The sequence below is a fragment of the Balaenoptera borealis genome, assembly GCF_965194805.1.
Source record: "Balaenoptera borealis genome assembly, chromosome: 11".
Classification (NCBI taxonomy): Eukaryota; Metazoa; Chordata; class Mammalia; order Artiodactyla; family Balaenopteridae; genus Balaenoptera; species Balaenoptera borealis.
In genome coordinates, this window is record NC_138868.1 from 28,495,781 (window position 1) to 28,513,385 (window position 17,605).

A 17,605-nucleotide genomic window follows, 5' to 3' on the forward strand; every position below is an offset into this window, starting at 1 on the left:
TATAATATGTGTGCAGTGTCCTGAAATGGAATATGGACTGTTAGGTATTCTAAACTTATAACATGCATAGCACTTCTTTTAATGAAAGTTCTATAGAGCCATAGAAGGATGTTTAATGACATGGAAAGATGTTCACAGTATCTATTCAGTTAAAAGAACAGGTTATATAGGTAATGGGATATGAGGAAGAAAGAGGGAAACTTTTACTTCCTAATGTACTTCAGTATTTAATTTATTTACAATGGCAGTATATTAATTTTGTATTAAAAAGATTTAGAAATGGATTACAAAACTGTATAATAATTACTTGATATGTATCATGTATTATTCTAAGGTCTTAAAAAATACTAACTCATTTAATCCTTGTAACAACTCTACAAAGTAGGTACTTTTTTTTTTTTTTTTTAAAGATTTATTTATTGATTGATTGATTGATTGTTATGTTGGGTCTTCGTTTCTGTGCTAGGGCTTTCTCTAGTTGCGGCAAGTGGGGGCCACTCTTCATCGCGGTGCGCGGGCCTCTCACTATCGTGGCCTCTCTTGTTGCGGAGCACAGGCTCCAGACGCGCAGGCTCAGTAGTTGTGGCTCACGGGCCTAGTTGCTCCGCGGCATGTGGGATCTTCCCAGACCAGGGCTCGAACCCGTGTCCCCTGCATTGGCAGGCATATTCTCAACCACTGCGCCACCAGGGAAGCCCAAAGTAGGTACTTTTAATATCTCCTTTTTACAAACGAGGAAACCAAGGCACAGAGGGTTTAAGTAATTTACCCAAGGTCACGCAGGTAGTAAGAGGCAGAGGTGGGATTCCAATCCTGCTTTGCTCTCAACTACTACAATATACACTTAACTGTGTTCCTAATTTTCTTCCATTTTTGTAAAATACATTTGACTGAAAAACTATATAACCAAGTGTTAACAGTAGGTATTTCTGAATGATGAAATTACAGCTATTTTAAATTTTTTTCTTTTTGCTTATTTGTATTTTCCAATTTACACAAAACAACGAATAGAAAAAGAAATAATATTGAAAAGGAAAAAAAAACTTTTTACAGTTCCTTCTGTGCTGAGCATGAAATAGGGATTTTGATATATCACTGTAATTTTTTTAAAACTACCCTCCTGTAAACCTTCCTTTTATTTTAGAATCTAGTAAAACCATGTCCCGTAGACCTTGGTTATTCATCTCTTTTCTTGTGTGCAGATTTTGCTTTGTTTATAGATGGTCACTATGGGGAATCATGAGGACAGAAGAAGAAACTGATGGAACTTTCAAAACATAGAAATTCCAAGAAAGGGGTAAATTTCGAAAACATGGTTGCCATTATAAATGTCCTTAAAAGTTTATATATATTTCCATTGCATCTTTTCTTGGCAGCCTGACTTGCTAAGAGGGGCCATAGTGACTTAGTTTCCACCAATCAGGAACCCAATAATCAGAACGCCTTCACAGTGGGTTTGTGGGTTTGTGATTGGGTCCACATGGAATAATCCTGCACCAAAAGAACAATATTCTTACTTGTAATCAGTGTCTATGTATTTCCTCTGAGAGCATATCTGTTTCTTTGAATGCTTCACTTAAAAAACAACCATTTTTTAAGAATCACTTAGAATATTGTTTGGAATATTAAATAGAAGTGAACTAGCTCCAATAAAGACAGAATGTGGAATTGACGTAGCATCTAAAAACTTTAAAGGAAAACAGAAATACACTTACTTCTTGCATTTATATTTCATACAAAATAAGACAAGTCCATATGTGGACCAAAAATAGGTGTGGGACATTGAACGAGGGATAACTTTCTAGAATCTGTATGTTTGAAAAGAGTTAATGACATTTTATGCCATTACTGTATTTCATACTGCAGTTCTTCATGACAAGATGGGATTCCAAAAGGTGTGTATAGAATAGAATGAAGTTGGCTTGGAGACATGGGAAGGGTGTCCTACGAGTAGAATGAGGGGTTTATAAAAGGAAGTCGTTGGGTAAGTATAGCTCTCAGCCTCTCTGGCTGGGTACTACCACACCTTCAGACAGTATTTCAAGACTCTGGTAATCTTAGTTTTTATTATGTAAAATGTATTCAGATCTCTTAAATCCATTCACATCTCTCCATGTCTCATCTCCTCCAAACTGTTCTGATGGAGGCTACCATCACCTCCAACCCAAAGACTGCAATAGCTTCCGAATGGCCTCCCAAAGTTCACTCTAGCCCCCTAAAATCCATTCTCCACGCTGGGGCAAGAGTGACCTTTGCAAAACATAAATCTAATCATGTCAGCCTTTCTACTTAAGATCCTTAAACAGCTTCCGGTTGCCCTCAGAATAAAGTCAACATCTTCAACAAGACCTCAGTTGTGACCTTCAAATGTTTTTAACTTGGCCCTTCAGTTCTGGCCTCTGCCTACAGATCCGGATCCAGACCCCTTTGGTACTCAGCAACCTGCCACACTGCTTTTCTTTTTCCTATAACATCCTTGTTTCCCTTTCCTCCATCAGGGAGTCTTCACTCAGAGGAGGAAAAGTACCCCTGTTTTACCTTTTCTTTGTACCAGTTGCCTCTCCTTTTCTTAGATACAATTTTTATTTATTTATGTGATTATTTAAAGTCAGTCTCTCCCCAGGCTCATTAGATTGCCTACTTCATATGTGGGAGAAAACTCTTGCTTTTTGCTTCATTAGACCATCAGCATGGTTTGAGTACTCTGCCTGTCACAGAGCAGAGCTTAAAAAATATTTTTTGAATAACTGAACATTATTAATACTGAGAGAAATGGGGTTTAGATTCTGTTGGTCTCTCAAAGTCAATTTTTAAAAAAATGTATTCATTCATTTATTTATTTTTGCTGAGAGGGAAAATTACATTATACATTGCTTAATCAAAATATTGATATATCTTATACTAGCTTGTCAAACTGAATTATTAAACTTGAAAAACCCCACATATGTTTTCTTTAATCTGGTTATTATGGGTTTTCCATACTGCCCATCTTTCAAAAGAGATTACTTTGGCTTTTACTTCAATGGGATTGCTCATCTTCCACCACGACAAGCCTATCCCAAGTACCACTAAATTCTATCCCACTTTTCCAGAATTGGGACCATGATATGATATAGGGAAGGACTCAGCAAACACTAATTGATAACAGAGATCATGCAAGTCTGTTAGGCTAGAAAGCACACTAGCACATGCTCAGTATCTTGTTAAGATTTTTTTTTTTGAAACTGATTATTAAAATTACTACATAAATAATACTCGTCTCTTTTGTTGATACATGCTAAACATTAGCTAGTAAGTATGGTAAGAATTAGTGAGTGTTTCGTAAAATTTTAAGATTTCCACTCTCTCCATGTTTATTATTTAAGCTGCTGGCAAAGCTGGATCAAATTTAGTCTTTCTAAGATAATGCCTATAAAATTTATTTTATGAAATAAAATTTCATGTGTTCTAGTGTTTCTTGAATCTTTCTTAGTCATACACATTTTTATTGGTTAACCAAAAGGAAATTTTAAATAAGAAGGGCAAAAACCATAATTTATGTATTTATTTTGAGCACTTCAAAAAGAATCTATCAAAGAATCACGTTAATCACATAATTTTCTTTTGAGACTATATTTTGATATATTATATCTGTAAATTTTAAGATACAAATTCTTTTTTTTTCTTCTGCATCCTGCTGTGTTTAAAAAGAAGGCTGCCTTTAAATGGATGGGATACATAAAAATCTTCAGCTTCTCTATGAGAAAATCAACTTATGAAGCAGTCTTATGTACTATTTCATGCTTTTGAAGACAGTAACAAACCCCTTTAATTGTACTATTTGAACTCCGTAGGAAATCCTTAGCTCTTATCCTCCACGCTGGTCTCATGATATCACTTCCGTTCCTGCATATCTGGTATGGATTTTCCTTCATTGTGTAGTAGCCTCAATCACTCATGCATTCTCTTACTCTTTTTCTCATTTATTGACTCATAAGATTGTTGAACAAATATTTCCAAGTTTCTACCAAGTGCATACATAGCACGTAAGAATGAAAACCACAAAGGAATAGAGGGCATAGTTCTTCAGCTTGAGGGGGTTACAATGAAAACATTTAAAACAAACTAAAAAAAAAAGTAAAAACTGTAGGAATTTAGAATAAAGTAAAGGTATTGGTTGGCTCAGATATTTTCCTAATTGTGTCATAATAGTTCTATTAACAGGCTCTGATTTCTGATAATATATATCTTAAGTTTTGCTGGAAGATGATTAAAATGCAACCAATTTAAAGAAAAAAAGAGGTAAAATAGTTGAATTTTTTTCTGAAGAAGAGCTGCAGGGTCGAACCAAGCTTTTAGTTATACACAAGTATCCCTGAAGTATTGGGAAACTATTCTCATAGGGAGAATGAAAGCCAACTCCAAATAAAGTACTGAGCTTTCAAGGGAAGTAGCTAGCATTCACTTCCCAAGCTTCCACCTAAGGTTCTCCCACGCTCCTATCTCTCATTTTCTTCCCTAAATGCATTCTGAAATGATATTTTAAAAGATATTGCAGCAGGATATCAGGAAGTATATTTGCCAGTTCCTTCGATGAAATCACTGGAGAAAGGGTCCAGGTTTACATTCCATTAAAGGAAAAAATTTGTAATATTTGCATAGAGGCAAGCATAAACTTGGCATTGGATTTTTATCCTTCTTTTGTTTTCCATTAGAAGCAATAAAAATTGAATTTAACAACAAGAAAAAAAATGGAGCTTACAGGCTCACTTATCTTAAAAAAAAAAAACACCACCAAAACTCCCAGAATATAACATTTAAAATTTGGTATAATGAGGCTTGATGTTTCAAAGCTAATGTCAGGGGACAGACATGGTTCACATCCAATCATTTTAAAACAAGCTTTTAGTGTAGGTAGCTATGCTTGTAGAGAATATGATTTGACAAAATGCAATATGTTCAAAACCATGGGATGAGAATTATTTGAAAAGTGAGTTCCTTTTTTTCCTAATTTAATATTTAAATTCACTTATACTTCTCCAGCTTCTTTATTTTGGTAGTCAAATGGAAATAAAAATTCATAACCCTCATACAGATTGGTCACTAACTTTCAGTGGATAACTGATTAGCAGGGACACAGTAGAGGTTGACTTCTTCCTACACTACAAGTTAAGATTTTAACCTTTTTTTGCCTCCATTTTTCCCCACTCAATAAAATGATAAACAATTTTTCATCAACTTTGTAAAGGATCACTCACTTGATTTTTTTATAGCATTAAGTATCCTATAAAATGTGCCACTAAAGTAGAACAGGTTATTATTTGTTTTTTGTGTGCACATTATTTAGATCCAGGATCATGTACAAACTAGTTTTGCTTTTTTGATTGACTATCAGGTTGTTTTTTTTTTTCTAAAGGAAGAAAACCACAGAAATAATTTGGTTGGTGCAGATTTATTTTTGACTGATTAAATCAGTCAAAATCAGTCGAAAATTTTTAACCATTTAGATAAGAGGTGTACTGCTAACTCATAGAAGAAAGAAAACAAAACCAAGCATTTCTTCAAAAACATGATTCCAGTCAGTGTTTGCTGCTGGGCTGGAAATCAAAAACAAAATATAAAGGAGCCCCTCCCCATCTTTGGCATTCTTTAACACCAATGCTACTTGCTGTGGTTTATGCTGGGCAAGGAAAGTGACTGTCCTCTTGCTCCCAGCACATTTGACAAGTACGGACACTCTGGACATACTGTACAACAAAATAAATACATTAGCAAGCCCTTCATTTCTACTCAGGCATAAGACATACCTTACTTCAAATTCAAGTGCCAGCAAAAATAAACTCAAAATGGATTAAAGACCTAAATGTAAGGCCAGACACTATAAAACTCTTAGAGGAAAACATAGGCAGAACACTCTGTGACATAAATCACAGCAAGATCCTTTTTGACCCACCTCCTAAAGAAATGGAAATAAAAACAAAAATAAACAAATGGGACCTGATGAAATTTAAAAGCTTTTGCACAGCAGAGGAAACCCACGAAAAGACAACCCTGAGAATGGGAGAAAATGTTTGCAAACGAAGCAACTGACAAAGGATTAATCTGCAAAATTTACAATCAGCTCATGCAGCTCACTATCAAAAAAACAAACAACCCAATCCAAAAATGGGCAGAAGACCTAAATAGACATTTTTCCAAAGTAGATATACAGATTGCCGACAAACACATGAAAGGATGCTCGACATCACTAATCATTAGAGAAATGCAAATCAAAACTACAACGAGGTATCACCTCACACTGGTCAGAATGGCCATCATCAAAAAATCTACACACAATAAATGCTGGAGAGGGTGTGGAGAAAAGGGAACCCTCTTGCACTGTTGGTGGGAATGTAAATTGATAAGCCACTATGGAGAACAGTATGGAGGTTCCTTAAAAAACTAAAAATAGAACTACCATACGACCCAGCAATCCCACTACTGGGCATCTACCCTGAGAAAACCGTAATTCAAAAAGAGTCATGTACCACAATGTTCATTGCAGCTCTATTTTCAATAGCCAGGACATGGAAGCAACCTAAGTGTCCATCGACAGATAAATGGATAAAGAAGATGTGGCACATACATACAATGGAATATTACTCAGCCATAAAAAGAAACGAAATTGAGTTATTTGTGATGAGGTGGATGGACCTAGGGTCTGTCACACAGAGTGAAGTAAGTCAGAAAGAGAAAAACAAATACTGTATGCTAACACATATATATATATAGAATCTTAAAAAAAATGGTTCTGAAGAACCTAGGGGCAGGACAGGAATAAAGACGCAGACATAGAGAATGGACTTGAGGACACGGGGAGAGGGAAGGGTAAGCTGGGACGAAGTGAGAGAGTGGCATGGACATATATACACTACCAAATGTAAAATAGATAGCTAGTGGGAAGCAACCGCATAGCACAGGGAGATCAGCTCGGTGCTTTGTGACCACCTAGAGGGGTGGGATAGGGAGGGTGGGAGGGAGACGCAAGAGGGAGGAGATATGGGGTTATATGTATATGTATAGCTGAGGGTGGGAGGGATACGCAAGAGGGAGGGAATATGGGGATATATGTATATGTATAGCTGGTTCACTTTGTTATACAGTAGAAACTAACACACCATTGTAAAGCAATTATACTCCAATAAAGATGTTAAAAAAAAAATTCAAGTGCCAGGAAAGCCCATTGTAAAAGGGACATATTTTCAAGTGAATTCTGTTTGATCTTTTTTTATAGGGGCTCCAACCAGCCTCTCTCCCTTCTTCCCCAGACCCTGGAAACCAATTAGTCTCAGCACAGAGGCCACAGACCAGGCGGAAACGGTTCCTTTTTATTTTTAGGGGATATAATTTCAGCGAGGATGTCTAGTCAGTTGTCACATAGTGTACCTAGCACACTTCTCCCTCTCACACACATCCATTGGATTTCCCTTTGGAGAATGCCTAGATTTTTGAGTCTGCCTCCTGGAAAGGAATTAGAGCTGGTTGGCGTCCAAATCCTTCAGCTCTGACAATGGCATAACATCACAGGGCCACCTCATCTTTCACAGTCAACACCACCAACCAAGTTTTCTAAAAGCCTTCTCTTCCTTGTCCTCTGTCTTCTAGCATTTCAGCGGCTTTTCTTTTCCTTACGTGTTTGCCTACAATTCCGAAAACCTTTTCTTCCATAATCCAAAGTAGCAGAGAAAAAAGGACAAACTTTGATTTTTACGTTTTTGAATTGCTTATCCTTTGGGAGAAATGTGCCCCAAACACAAAAATGGAAACAATTAGTCTTTGCCTCTCCTTGCCTCCATATGCTGAACCTGCCTTAATTCATGGAGGTGAAAGAAATTATCAGCTGGATTGGCCTAGGAACAACATCGCAGAAAGAAAGGTGTGTGTGTGTGTGCCTGGCGAGTTGAAAGGCTTGAGAAAAGGGAGCATAGCTCTCCCCCAAGAAAGCCTAAGCTCAGCAGACGGGGAGGGGGACCCTGGTCAGCGCAGGGCCCGAGCCGCTCCCCTTGCCCCCGAGGCAAGCTCTGCGCCCTGGAGCTGTGCCAGGACTGCAGACAGCGCCCGGCAGGTCGGTGGGTGGGGGGCCTGGGGCCTGGGTGTTCCCTTTGCAGAAGACGCCCATTTGGAGGGAAAACTCCCTTTATTTTCCTGGGGCTCCGTAGCCCCCCTCCCCGGTCCCCCTATCATTTTTACGCTGATCGCACTCCTGATGATGAACTTGCAGCTCAGCTTCCTGCCGCCTGCTTGACCCGGGAGCACCAGCAGGCTGCCGGCCTCGCCCTCAGCTCCCTCCTCCTCTTGCAACCCCGGGGCCTCAGGGCGCCAGTGGGGGTTCGAGCGGGCCGGGGCTGCAGGAGGGGCGCGCGGGGGCGCGGGGTCCCGCCGGGGAGCGCGCACGGAGCGGCGCCTCGGCCGCCCTGCTTCCTGGAGCTGTGCTCCTTTGACCCCAGTGGCAGTCCCTGTCACTGCACCGCTCTCGCTCCCTCCGGCTCGCCGCGCCCTCGCTCCCTCTCCTCGCCCCCTCGCTCGCTCTCTCCCCAGATCGAGGCTGCTCCCGTCCTTTCTCCCCCGCGCCTCCCTCTCGCGCCGCGCCCCCCGGCCCCCAGCCCCAGCCCGCGGCGGGACCTCTGGGGTCGAAGGTTCTGGCCCGCCCGCGCCCCTCGCCGCCCCCGCGCGCCTCCCGCCGGCTCCTGCTGCTCCGCGATGGATCGCCTGCTCGCCGGGCGCTGAAGGCATCCCCGGGACCCGGAGCGCAGCCCGGGAAAGGTAATCCGCCCCGGGAAGGGAGGCGGAGGGCGGGGGAGGGGGAGGAGGCGGCCGGGCGCCCGGTGCCGCGCGCGAGAGGAAGGGAAAAAAATGCACACACAAAGCGGAGCCCGGGTGCGAGGTGCCTTGTCAGAGGCGCGTGCGAGGGGCTCGGAGGCTGCGGACCGCGGCTGCCCCGGTGCCCCTGACATTCTCACAAGCCGGCGCTTCCCGGGCAATTCGGAACCCGAGGAGGGCTTATTTTCAACCCCCGAGCGAAAGCGAATTCTTTTTTAGGAGCTGTCTCCCTCCCACTGCCCATCTTGCCCCTCTGCCCTTCTCCCCTCCCCCCTCCCCCAGTCCTCGGCCCCCGACCTCCCGGGGTCCTCACCTCGCGGCTCCCTCCTCCGCCGGGATTTCTTAGGAGGGAAGGAGGGGGTGTCGGCGAGGGGCGGCGGCGAAAGCCCGGCAGCGGGGATGGGGGTGGGGACGAGGGCACGGCGAGCTGTTTACTAGAAAGTCCCGAGGTTATGTGTTCGAGCCGCCCCGGCCTAGGCCCGGGTGCATTGTGTTGGCCCGAGCCCCGGGCGCCCGCGGCGGCCCGAGCGAGGTGCGGTGGCCGGGAAGGCGCCGCGCAGCTTTGTGCTCGGGCTGCGCTCCGCGGCCGCCCCCGGGCCGCCCGCGTGCGCGCCGCTCTCGCGCGGGGCTGTTTCTCACTCTCTCCCGGCGCCCCAACCTCGCTCTCCCCCGCCGCCTCCGGTCTCCACGATCGCAGCCTGCCGAGCGAGCAGGCGACCCGGGCTGGGCGGCGGGGGACGAGCGGCGAGAAAAAGTAACCGTTGCCGCCCGATTTCTTCCCTCGAGAGGCAGGAGTTTCTTTGCTATTTACATGTAACAGGATTATCTTTGTAAAGCCTTTGAATTCCGAGGTTTGCGGCCTAGGAGGTAGAGGGGGCATTTTCCTGGAGATTGGGGAGGGGATTAGAATCCACCAGCAAGGAAAGAAATTAAGGATGCTCCAGTGGGGTAGATTTATTACCACATTCCCCCTCAACACACCCCAAATTAAGTGCAAATGCGGGTCATGAAAAATGTGTAATTGATTTGAGATGCTGCAAACAAACACAAACAGGTCATGGTGGAAAAAACAAACAAAACTTTAAGTGCAAGAAAAGATTTCCAAAGAGGGGGGGGGAAATCCGTGGCCTCCACACCCCCTTCCAACGCTCGGTGGCTCCCTCCCTTTCTTTCTCCGCCGCTCCAGGGAAGCAGCCCGCAGCTCCGGGGCAGAGAGCAGGGAGGCGGTGGCGGCTCCGGGCGCGGGCTCCGCTCTGAGGGTTCGGGGATGCCAACGCGCCCTGGAGGCTGACGTCGGGGGCGTGGGGCTGTGATGCTCGAGCGAGGATGGCGCGGTGTCAGAGCCATTGGCCGCCGGTGGTCATCAATCAATTCGGGGCTGGGGGAAAGGTAGAGAAAGAAAGACAGGCGCCCAGCGGAGCCTGGGGCCGCGAGCGCCAGCGCCAACAGTGCCAGCAGCGGCGGCCTCAGCGGAGGCGACGGCGGTGGCAACGGGGGACTGAGCGAGTAAGGCGAGCTGGTGCTCCAGGAAGGAAGGGGGAGCTGTAGTCCGGACGAGCCGGCCGTGAGCCGGGAGGGCAGGGCGCGCGCGAGTGTGTGTGTGTGTGTGTGTGTGTGTGTGTAGTTGCTGACCACCCCCAACTGCCCACCCTAGATTTAAAACAAACACACCAATCCAAAGTAGAGAATTCTGCGCCCCCCGCCCCACCATATATAGACTCTACGCGTTGCCAGAGGCGCGGGAGAAAAGTCCTGCCCTTTCTTTCCGAAAGAATGTGCCAGCCGGGTGTCCGCAGTGCTGGAGACAAGTTCAGGTGTAAGTGCGTCGGGAGGGAGGGCGCTCTGTGGACAGAGGCACGTGCAACTTTGTGCATCCGTCTAAAAACCTTGCTGGAGAAGCCTCCCGGAAGGCTTCTGGGCATCGCTCCGTAATACAGGGATGAGTAACTGGAGATGGGCATGAAAGAGTAAGGGCGTGAGTTGAGAAAGCACTCGATCAGTGCTGCAGAGGGAGGAGAAAGCGAAATTTGGCGGAGTCGGAGCAGGCGAGTCCCAAAGTCCGGCCAGGCGGTCGGGCGGTCTTCTTAGGGCTAGTGAATAAAATGAGCATCCTTGTTTAAACGAGGAAATCACGGGCTCCTTTCTCATAGGCTGTGCTGTGCGGTGCTCGGGCAGAGGGGTCATGAGTTGTTGCTTTGAAAACTTTTGGTAAATTGGACTTCTGGTGTCTAGGAGGTGGAGACAGTTATTTAATTCCTCAGCTTTTAATCCTTTCATTGCCAGCAGACTTTAAAAGCGTTTCCCACTAGATTCCTGAAAAAGAACATTCCAAGTTGCACAGCTTAAGGCACAGGATAAGTGATTGCTGTCTAGGAAATGCAAAATGTGCTCACATGATTTTTTTTTTTAAGAGAAAATCAAAGTAGCACCAGCATGAATGTTTGGCAGTGTCAATCCCTTTTACATTTTTCTTTAGGATTCCTGGCATTTAGTACTGGGTTCCTTTGTTTTGTAGAGCAAATGTATTGAAGTATAAAAATGGAAATTTTAAAAAAGAATACTGGTCTCTTTAAATATTATACATAAAGTAATGTAAGTGTGATGAGGATGAGATGCTCCAAAATCTGATTATTTGGAAGGTTTTACTGACTAAATATGTGAAGCAAGGTGACGCAGGTTCTTGGTAGTTTTAGGTGGTGTATCATTCTGTTTTGTTTCAAGCTTTTTCTAGATTTCTCAGGTTAGAGGAGGGAGTTTACCAAAAAACAAACAAAAAAGCCTTTCCCATGTATTGGTGTTTCCTATTCTTGGGATATGATCATCTTGTGATGTGAGTGGGGGTGAACATAGCATTTTTAAAAAATAAGCTTTTTCTTGATTTGTCTGTAAAGGTTCCTGTGAAAGTTTTGAAGCTCTCTGCCTCAGTCTGACATTTTCTTCAAAGGACTCCAGATTAAAGAAGATAGACACTGCAGGTGCACTGTTTCGATAAAACATTTGAAAGAGAACATGGTAAAGATGAATTCAAATGAGGTGCCAGCCACCCATTTAGCCTTTCCGAGTTTCAGGGGCCTGTGCTTGCTGAAGAGGCACAGATCTCACTTGATAGAAAAGGCAAAATCCCATGTTGACTTTAGGGTACAGTGGACCATATAGGAATGCAAACTGATCACCTTCTAAGTTCCATCTTTTCTGGGCTTCAAACGGGAGGGTCTGATGCTAGCTACTGTAAGTCATTGCCTAGATATTTACATAATAGGAATGTATCTTTCATTTGTAGGCCATTTTGCTTAGTTTAATTAGCGAGTTTACTCCAGAAACATTTAAACTGTTTCTGGCACCGGGTGCAGAGATTGTTACTGAGAGGTCACAATGGTCTAGACATGAATTTTGCTTCCCTTGCTTCTTGATGTTCTGTATTTCACACAATAGACATTGATGGCAGGAACATAAGAATTGCCATGTAATTTTTACACCACTCTCTAATTTATGCAAACACTAAGTTCTTGCAGTCTGAAAATGTGTATTTTTTCCCCTCTGTGCTTTGATGGCTAACATTCTTTTTAATGACAGTCATTTCTATAACAGGAAGATGTTTTCATTTGTTTTTACTTTTCAGCGTGGTGCAATTATGCAGTTTTGCGCTTCGGTCGTGTCTCTCGGTACTTTGTGTCTCAAAAGAGAATTACAGTACTTAGAACAGGACTGCAATTTGAAGCAGGTGTTGTGTTTTACTGTTATGCAAAATAACAGTAAAATATAATTGTGGGGGAAATTAAGGAAACAGCTGCAAACTTGGTATGAGAACTGCTACATTATGATTTGTAAGCAGTTCTTATAGATATCTTACATCAGAGGAGTGGGGGAAGATTTTAATTTGTTAATCCTACTGGCCTGGTTGTCTGTCAACTGGTGCTTAGAGGACTCATACCTCCCATGAAGTCAGGAAGAAGAAAGAGAACCCAAAGTGACACTTTGTTTAAAATGCCAGAGCACGGGGGATTCATTTCTTGGCGGTGCTGTTGTGCATTAGGAATGCAGGCAAGGTGGGTGTTACTTAGCTTGCTTTGCTAATATGAAGAAGACAATGATTTGAGTAGAACGCTGCGGAATTTCTTAGCCCAGCTAGCATATGGAGGACTACACAAGCCCTGGGTTGTAAAATAATAAAATAAATGGCCTATGGCAGGCCATCTGCCTTTTTGCTTGGTATTTAAGGTGTTTCATGCCAAATTTAAATCTAATCCTATTATTCTAAATATTTTTATTTGAGATAGCAGCTAAGATTCCCAGAGCTTAATGGTGCACATGGTGAAAGTATTCTAATGGGGAGCACTTAAAGTAAGAATGTGGGTTACCTAAGGGTTATCCAGGGAGTGTGCTGCCCGCTTCTTTAAAACTTCACTGATCAATTGCAACAGCAGCGAAGCAGGGATGTGCTCTGCTCAGTCTTTGCACACTTGCTATAAAAATAAGCATCCTCATTTCCGAACCCAGGGCAGCAAATAATATATTGACATTCATACAAAGAATCAAAAAGAACAGAAACATTTTTTAAAGTATGAAACCAGCTACTGAGAATTATGCAGCACCAAGCAGGAGTGAAGTGGTAGATCCAATGGCCACCCTCCTTTACCTCTCCTTCTGGGCTCCAAGAGGGGCGGTCATGAGTGCATCCAAAATGGTGGTCCAAGCCTGGATGTATTTGACTTTCCCCTGAGTAACTGGAGGGTTTAAAGAAATTATATTACATTTAGCAAGAAGGATTTGCCTTCCATAAAGTTCTTGGCCAGCGTGGAATCCATATACATACCAAGCTCTGAGTACCTATGTGTGTTGGGAGCCACTGTGAAAGAAAAAATTATATGTGATGTGTGCATATATTATGCGTGTATTATAGTTACACACAGGTATCTGTTATGAGCACAGCATTTAAAATTTACATTTGGCATTGTGTTTTATGGCTGTGCTAAGCACCGAGATTTCAAATTATTCTGTGATACCAACTTTGTACAGACCAGACATTCCAATTAGCAGGGAAGGTTTGGAAGATTCTCCACTTCGAGCACAAACCATTTATAGTTAGACACCATGGCAACTGTGGATGTGCCCCTTCCGTAATTCACGTTAAGTGCCATAATTATAATTAAAGAGGAAATCTTAGTTTGAACACCATTGAAATGATTTGCTAGCAGCCAGCCGTATCATTTGGAGTGTCATGTCCATTCTGAAGTACATGCTGGGTGGAGAGTTGGGAAAGGTTTTATCCATGAGGCAACCACACAGATTAAGATTTTTCCTGGACCAATTTCATGTCTAGGTGTCCCATCTGACATCGCTTAGAACATCCTCTTTTTCTTTGTTCTCATTTTTTTCATTTGTTTTTTTCAGAAACACACAGCAGTATTGATGAGTAGACCCTTGGGTTCAGAGATTGGGCTGAAACGCACCATGCCTGCTTCCATCCTTTGCTCCGGAAAGTTGTGAATTGCTCATGCCTATAGGGAGGAAGGATGGCACATGGGATTCCTTCTCAAGGCAAGGTTACCATAACGGTGGATGAGTACAGCTCCAACCCCACCCAGGCATTCACGCACTACAACATCAACCAGAGCAGATTCCAGCCGCCACATGTACATATGTAAGTATCACTCATGACCTTAAAAAAATTAGCCATCAGGAAACTAGAAATAAAATAAGAAATTCACTAATGACTTCTGCCCAGGAGAATAAAAGGTGTATGATTCCCCAAACAGATGGGCATCTATGGTTCCAAGTACAACTCAGAGGAATCCTCCACGTCGGTGTAACGCTGAACAATTCCAGAGTATGTCCTTTCAACTACAATTTGGCATTAGATCTTCAGAGCCTCTGAGGGTTGCCTGCATTTTGTGTATAACAACAGAGAGGTTAAGGTATTTGCCTAATGTCACACAGTGAATTTTGGCAGAGTCTCCTGACCCCTAATTCAGTTTGCTTTATGTTATACTGCTTGCCTCCATGATGAAATATCTTTAAAATTTCTGTAGTTTCCCCCCCAAACACACCTCACCCTGCCACCCCTTTACATTCAGCTGGGAAACAGGCCTAATTGGGACTAATTGTCCAGCCACTGCTAAATCCATCGTCTTGCCTGTCGCTCGTAGAACGTGTGCTGCATGCTGCAGGACTCAAACAATATGGGGAACAAAGGATTAAGGGACAGTGGAACAGTTGGTTCCAGGAATTGTACTTTCCCCTCACTCCCTAATACTATTTAAGTCATGTCTCAGTTTAAACTGTTTCAGGAGCAAAGTGTGGGAGAAATCCAGAGGCAAAGATTTTGCAGCACCTGGATGCACACCAGCTTTTTTTCTGTTCCTTTGCTGCAGGATGTGCTGGGCTTTCAGCAGAAGGGGCAAAAGGTCACCATCTCCCTTGTTTATTCAAGGCCTGGTGCTCATTCTCTATTAGACTCTTCCAATGTCTAACATGAGTCTTTCATAGTAGGACTAAACCCCTTTGCAAACCATTATATAGTCAAGAGAGAAAAGAGGTTAGGGCTCTGTTGACTGTTTTTGCCATTGCTGGCAAAACTGAACTCGGGGCATGTCCAAGTCACAAGCTCTTTTTTAAGTAATTGTTTTATTTGGGCATTTAAAAAAAAACAGTAGGTCTCCCCCCCCACCCAACACGCACACACATACACACACACGCACACATACACACACACACACACTCTCAACCTCCCCCACCAAATTTAGAAACACTAACCAAACAAAAAGATCCTTCTCTTGACTGCCTGGGTAGTATAGTAAATACTGGGATGTTACTTCGCAAGTATGCATATCCTGTAGAACTACTCAATTATCTGTGATGGGAATTCTGCAAAAAAAAGGAGAAGAAGAAAAAGAGAAAGAAATCCTTGCAAATGGTTAATGCTAAACTATTTCTAAGATTCTTCTACTTTCTTTAAATCACAATATATTCATGATAATGAAGGATTCCTAACATGGTTTTAAGGAGAGGTTTTTAAGGGGAATAAGATTTTTCTTTGTTAAAATGGCTTTTCTGAACAATAATTGTGTTCATTTCAAATATTCCTTTTATTCTTCTGCTTCTGATAATTTCTTTTTCTTCAAATATGTTATAGAATGTGTGCAAGCTGGACTTAGGATTCCTTTAGCTCTGCTCTGCTGGCGTGACGTTTTGTATTAAGGAATCACAAAGCACTTTATGGATTCTGTTTCCTCCCAGGCAAAAGAAATATGTTTTGCCCCAGATTCCTTGGAAAATGACTGATAGGGAATCTCAGCTTATTCTTCGCTTGTTTGTAGCCCTAAGATTCCACTGGTGAACTGTGAATGCACAGAGATATTTGAAAAATCATGTAACTTTAGGACTGATGTGCTTAGATCTAGCCATGAAAAATTCGAAGGATCAAATTATACCTTTTATGAAAACAAGGCTTGAAAAATGGAGTTTGCAGTGGCAGCCTAGACAGCTGTGTAGCCCTTTTACCAGACTTCCTTCCTAGAAGTAGAGGATTCTTCCACGGTCAACTCCAGCTGGCCTTTTCACCTTCATCACCCACTAAGGGCTTCCCACCTGAACCCTTTGTTCCAGCCACGCATGTTGGCTCTGCCACCTGAGCACCCCGTGAGCCTTTCCATCTCGATGCTTTTACTGTTTCTCAGAGCTGAGACACTCACATTTACGCTCTGCTGAGAGCCAGTTCAGGCCCCTCTGTGTCTAGGAAACCTCTTCTATCTCACCCAATCCAAAATGACTGTGCCTATCTACCCCCGCTACCAACACGATGTCCCTCGTTATTTGGTGTTTACTTCAAACCAGACCACCTCCATTATAATTTCCCTCTCTATCTCTCCCCTCTCCCACCTGCCCTCTCTCTCAACGATATCATTCATTTCTTAAAGGCAGGGATTGAGCAGGTAACAAGTGCTTAGAAATACGAATTGATTGATTGCTTGATTGATCCATTGATTTGATTGTGCATTGAGATGAGAAATTGTGATTGAGATTTGGAAATTTTCATTGGGATCCTTCTGTCCTGTCTTAATATTTTGAGTGTTTGTATGAACATGTGTGCATATGGCCGACCTTTTCCTTGGCCTTTCTTTTCCGTGCTTGGTGCCCTGGCACAGTGACTGGCCCATGCTGGGCATTCAGCTATCTTGGTTAAATGGGATCATGTTATATTTTAAAAGATTGCCCTGAGTCTAAATAGGAACTTAAATTGGCTGGAAAATACCTATAAAATATTTAGTCTAAAATGTCTTAAGTTTTTCTAAAATTTTTAACATGTTATGGTAGAGCTTTACTCCTCTCCACAAAGATATTGTCTTTTCCACTTGAATAGTTGCTCATTTATTTTGCATGGGTTTCTTAAAATATTTGCTTTCCTTTGGCACTTAACAACTGAGGTCTATGAAGACCCATGACAGATCACCTGGATTGGAGTTACAATGCTGGGCCCTTAAATGATCTGTTATTTTCTTTCATGAAACCTAGTTGAGGTTTTCTTACCTTAGTTAAGGAATAGCTCACTTCCCATTTAATTTAGTTTGTCTCACCTCAGCTTTGTGACCCATCTTGGGCAATTTACTTCTTTTTCTCCCGGCCTCAGTAAATGTAAACATTTGTACCAAATGATAGTTATGGATCTTTTTAGCTCTGACATATTAAGATTAAGATTGCAATTAAGACATTTATTTGCAAGGTGTTGCTGTGGAGGGAACACAGATGCATAAGACCCGGTTCCCAACTT

General features: G+C 42.9%; 1 protein-coding gene and 1 long non-coding RNA gene across 12 annotated transcripts in view; one reads left to right on the forward strand and one right to left on the reverse strand.

Moving 5' to 3' along the window:
• The window catches only part of LOC309606581, a 73,039-nt gene extending 62,965 nt beyond the window's left edge, over window positions 1-10,074 (reverse strand). The window contains exon 1 of the long non-coding RNA XR_014231951.1: window positions 9,152-10,074. This is a non-coding gene — a long non-coding RNA (uncharacterized lncRNA). The remainder of the gene's footprint in view (window positions 1-9,151) is intronic.
• Window positions 8,096-17,605, forward strand: part of MPPED2 (metallophosphoesterase domain containing 2) — a 173,689-nt gene continuing 164,179 nt past the window's right edge. For 2 of the 11 annotated variants that reach the window (XM_082343858.1, XM_082343860.1), the window contains exon 1: window positions 8,109-8,781. Coding sequence is in view for 4 of the 11 variants with exons in the window: in XM_082343855.1 (XP_082199981.1) it covers window positions 14,352-14,479 (128 nt within the window). In the remaining 7 variants the exon portion in view is untranslated. Of the gene's footprint in view, window positions 8,782-10,220; window positions 10,345-10,392; window positions 10,655-14,229; window positions 14,480-17,605 lie in introns of those variants that run through there. The other 9 variants (XM_082343855.1, XM_082343850.1, XM_082343853.1 and 6 more) reach the window with 9 other exon arrangements.